This window comes from Monoraphidium neglectum (genome assembly GCF_000611645.1).
Source record: "Monoraphidium neglectum strain SAG 48.87 unplaced genomic scaffold scaffold00246, whole genome shotgun sequence".
NCBI lineage: Eukaryota > Viridiplantae > Chlorophyta > Chlorophyceae > Sphaeropleales > Selenastraceae > Monoraphidium > Monoraphidium neglectum.
Genome location: NW_014013382.1, coordinates 1 through 4,810, shown reverse-complemented (window position 1 = coordinate 4,810; position 4,810 = coordinate 1). Strand labels below are relative to the sequence as shown.

Genomic DNA, 4,810 nt, shown 5'->3' with positions numbered 1-4,810 from the left:
CCCCCGCGTTGCTCACGGGTATGGAGCTGCATTTGTCGGGCTGCGCATGGGTATGGCGCTGCCTACAACATCCAGCTACGTTCCGGTATGGGCGTGGTGCAGCTTCGTTCTTGGAACTCTGCGCCTCGCGGTATGGGCCGCGGCGCCGCCGCCCGTGCGGCCGCCGGCGTCGGCATCGCCCCCCACTTTCTAAATTAGATTTTGCAGCCGCGTCGCCGCATACCCTGACGAGCGCTTTGGCTGTAGGGATGGCTCTGACCGGCGGCCGTGCCCGCGCCGGCGCGCCGGCGGGCTGCGCACCTTCGTTTCACGGTGCGCCCGTCTAAACAACACCAACCCTCCACCAGAAAACCGACATTCATTGGCGCCCCTGCGGCCGTATTCGGCGAGGAGCGCCTAGAAGCACTGAGCACTGCGCCCGAAACCTCTCCCCGGCCGTCCCGCCTGCTGCTCCCGCCTCGCGCCTGGCTCCGCCCCTCCCCGCCCGGGTTCCCAGACTTGGGCTGGGCGGCGACGCGCGTGGCGGCGATGCAGCGGCGATGGAGCGGCGCGCGCCCGCGTCTCGTTTCACGTCTCACGTGCACAGTCCATCGGAGGTGGTGTGGCGGGGGTTGCGAGGCTGGGCCTGCTGACTTATGTAGCCGTCTGCATACTGTGCACTGTCGCCAGGGATTGGGCAACTAGTCCCCATCGTTGCAGGGTTTCGGGCTTAGGCTGGGGATTGACTAGGCACACGCTTAGTATCGTGGGCAGGGTGGTCCTGATGAGGCCTGATCACTCAAAGCCCGAGGGCACTCCTGGTCGCACACTTTAGGGTCTTTTGCGCCCACAACCCCGTTGTTCCACAAGCAAGGCCCTCCCAACCACCGCGTGTCGTGCGCACACGGCCGACGCCCCACGCAACAGGTGTGTTGGTTCAGTTCGGTCACGAACGATGACAAGACGGGTGTGTGTGTTTGTGTGGTTTTGACAAGCCGCAACTGCTTGCCTGAGTCGTAGAGCTTTGCTTCGCATGCAGTGCACAGCTAGTCCCTTCTGTAGGCTGCCGTCGCGCTGAATCCAAGAGTAATGCACTCAAGACGAAACCCCAAACCCTGGTACAAGGTTTGGGGGGCTGCTGTGCAACTGTGAATGGTCGCGTCCAGCCATGTGACCTTCAGGCTGACTGAGTGGTGCAGGTGGCTGACGCGTTATCGCCAAGCCCAACCATGTCAAGATTGCACAGCTGCAACGAGCCGCTCTGCAAACGCGGCGGCTATTACAGGGGCTTCTTATTGGGGCTCCCCGCCGGCCGCGGGTACAGCGCCGGCGTCGGCCGCTCCTTCCCCACCACCAGCGCCGTCCGCTGCCCCTCTGGCGCCCAACTGTCGACCCCCTCCGTCCGGAACGCCTCCGCCCCGCCCAGCAGCCGCACCGCTCGCGTCGCCGCGCGCACCTCGGGCCCCGGCGCGGCGCCCTTTGCCGCGACCCAGTGGCCGCCGACGCGCACAAAGGGCAGGCACAGCTCAGCGAGGACGCGCGTGTCCGCCACGGCCCGCGCCACCGCCAAATCAAACCCGCCGCGCAGGCCCTCGCGCCTGCCGCCGTCCTCCGCGCGGGACCACACGACCGACACGTTGGCGGCGCCCGTGAGGGCGACGGCGCCCTCCAGGAATGTGCAGCGCTTCTTGAGGGAGTCCAGGAGGGTGACCTGGGGGTGAGTAAACGGGGGTCGTGCGAGGGAGCAAACGGGGGTCGAGAGAGAGGCGTGGGGCCTCGGAAGGCGCAAAGACGGGTGAGCGAGCTTTTCAGGGGTTCGCATGCGCGCCCGGGCGCTCGGTGGAAGGGAAGTCAGACGGATGGTTCCATTGATGAGCAGGCAGCCTTCGCAAATGGTCCAGGGACCGGGCGCGTGCGTTTGCGGTGCGCTTGTCACAAAAGGCAAGGCTCTGGCGAGGCCGCCGGATGCATACTGTCATGCGCCCGTATGCACGCCAGCACGCACCCACGCACCTGCCAGTGCGGCCGGGCAATGGCCAGGACCATCCCTGGCAGCCCCGCGCCAGAGCCGACGTCGATCACGCGAAACGGCCTGCCGGAGCCGCCGCCGCGGGCCCTGGCGCCGGGGCAGTTGCGTTCTATGACGGGCAACAGGGCCAGGGAGTCCTCTATGTGGCGGCTCCAAGCCTCCCCGCGCTCGCGGATTGCTGCGGACGCGTTTGTCGAGGGCCGGGGGGGTTCGGGGCAATGCAAAATTGTGCACACTGTGACTGTGTGGGGACTGGGGTTTCAAGCGGCTGTTCTCAGAGTGCGGATAGCGGCAGCAAAATGGTGCACACATCGGTCCAAGCTGCGGACGAGATTGACACGCGCCAGGGGCGTCGTCCGCGCTAGGCGCACGCGCGCTGCCTGATGAGTCCGTCAGCTCCGCCCTGCCATTACGCCTCACGTGCGCTCCCCAGGTTTGGACAAACACACACGCACGCACGCACGCAGGCACGGACGCACGCACACACACACACACACACAGATGTATGTCATAGTATGGCGGGCACAAATACCACGCATGCACACACGCGAAAAAGGCACGAACGTACATAGAGGCCCATGCACACAAACACAAACACAGGCAGGTTCACGCACATGCACGCCCCCACCGGCCCCCACCTGTGAGGTTCATGCTCTTGTTGATCTCCAGCATGTGGTCAAGGTAGTCATTCAACTGCTGCAGCTGCTGCGGCGTCAGGCGCGCCAGCTCAGCAGCAACCTCCCCAGCCGCCTCGCCGCTGTCCCCGCTGCGGCCGCCGCTGCTGCCGCCTGCTGTCTGCTGGGCGCTGTGGCTGCTGAATGTGGTGCTGCCGCCGCCGCCGCTGCTGTTGCTGCTGCTGCTGCTGCTGCTGCTGCTGCTGCTGCTGCTGCTGCTGCCGCTGTTGCTGCTGCTGCTGCTGACCCTGCTGCTGGACGGAGCGCCTTGGGACTCTCGCACCTCGCTGTGCGGCGTCTCAGGGGAATCATCATCGCTGCTGCTGGTGATAGGGCCGTTGTTGACAACGGCCTCCTCAACGGCTGGGGCCCCAGCCGGCGCAAGAAACCAATCAGTCCCTGCGCCGGTCGGGCGCTCAAGGGGCGGCGGCAGGTCGCTCGGTTCGTTTGAAAAAAGAGGCGCCCGCCGTTTTTGCACAGGCGCCGGCTGCTCGGGCGCATGTCTGCGGCTGAAGCGGCCCCTGAGCGCCGCGGGGGAGGCGCCCGGCGGCGCAGCGGTCCTGCCACGGCCGCGTGCGCGGGCGGGCCGACCGTCTGCAGCATCAGCACTGCTGCCGCCGCTGCTGCCATTGCTGAATGCGCCGCACGGGCGAATGCCTGCACTATGACGGACATTCAGTAGCATCTTACATACTTGAGACGATGCTGCGCGTGCAGAAGCGAGGCTCGGCCGCATGTTTCAGGCAGGCGACTGCAGCGGTAGGCTTGCAGCAAGTGGAGATGACACCCATATGTTGATGATCAAATATACAACTTGCTATTACTGGCCTCATGTAAGTCCCTGCCTCGATACGCGTGGCGGGTGCGTTCACAAGTGACACGCGACGAGCGAGGCCCCGTCCTGCAGGACCGCCCGCATCGCAACAATCACAAATGAATCCCACGACCCGCAATGATTTGCTCGGGCAATGGCGCTGACGCTCTTCCTTGTTTCATGCCTGGTCAATGGTCAAGCCGCCAACAAAAACGAACGCACCAAAGCGCTAGTCTGCATGGGCCTGGCAATGGGACCTCAGCGGCTCAACTTCTGATGAATCAACATTCATTTTGCTGCAACTGATGATTGCCGGGCCTCCCGGCCGTGTCAGATCGCCAGGCCCCACAGCCATATCACACATCGGCCGTTGTGCAAACCACCCGGCCGCCCACCTCGCCTCCTGCGCTGCCTCCCCCATGTGTGGCCGGCCTGCTCAGTGCTGCCCCGCCGCCTACCTTGCCCGGGCGCTCTTTTGAAAACCTTGAATTTCCATACTACTGGGCGGAGAACAGCGCACAGAATAGGGCCCCCTACGTTTGGCTCTATTCGTTAGGCCCAAGTGGCGATGCTTCCCAGGACACAGGCTGCATCACCAGCTGCCCGCCTCACCGCTTGGCGACCCGCCGTCCCACACCATATCCATCAACTCAGGAACGGCTGGCAGGGGCCGGCCACCCTCGCCGGCAGCGCCGCCCAAGCACTCCGCATGACCGCCGTCCATGTCAGCGCACCCCATCCCGGCCGCAACGGCCGTTTGCAAGCGCGCCCGCGCCGCCAATGCGTCTCCACGGGCGCGCTCGCGCGCACGCAGCACGGCGGCGCGGACCCCTTCCCCCGCCCTGGCGCATGAGAACACCTCCAGGCGTGCCAGCTTTGGGGCAGCTGCCGCGAGCTCCAGCAGCGCCCCCTCCCCGCAATCAGGGCAGTCATGAAAGACCAGTCGCTCGAGCCACCGAAGCGTCCCCAACACGCGCCCCATCGCCGCGTCGATGCCCGTGCAGTGCTCCAGCCGCAGGGCCCGCAGCTTCTGCACAGTTGCCACTGGGCAGCCGTGTGTGGCGCCATCGCCGCCGCCGTGACCCCCGGACACCACTGCATCCGCCGGCGGCGGGGCAAGGGGCGCGGCGCGGTCGGCAGAGAGCCAAGCGTTGCGGAAGACGAGGCTCGTGAGGTTAGTCATGGCCGCCAGCTTGGCGAAGCCGTCGACTGTGAGGCCGCTAAACCCTGAAATGTGGAGGGACTCGAGGGCGCCTCCATATGATGACATCACCGTGACGGCTGCAGGGTCGGGTTGAGGGTGCAGGTGAGGGG

The 4,810-nt window shown here is 65.7% G+C and overlaps 1 protein-coding gene across 1 annotated transcript; it reads right to left on the bottom strand.

The window, feature by feature from the left end:
• Positions 1-1,258: 1,258 nt before the first annotated feature.
• MNEG_2235 (glucose inhibited division protein B) lies at positions 1,259-4,136 on the bottom strand (the record flags this gene model as incomplete). Its single annotated transcript, XM_014049282.1, has 4 exons — positions 1,259-1,690; positions 1,993-2,186; positions 2,647-3,045; positions 4,109-4,136. The coding sequence occupies 4 exons, from the start codon at positions 4,134-4,136 to the stop codon at positions 1,259-1,261; spliced, it is 1,053 nt and encodes a 350-aa protein (XP_013904736.1).
• Between the last annotated feature and the right edge of the window lie 674 nt (positions 4,137-4,810).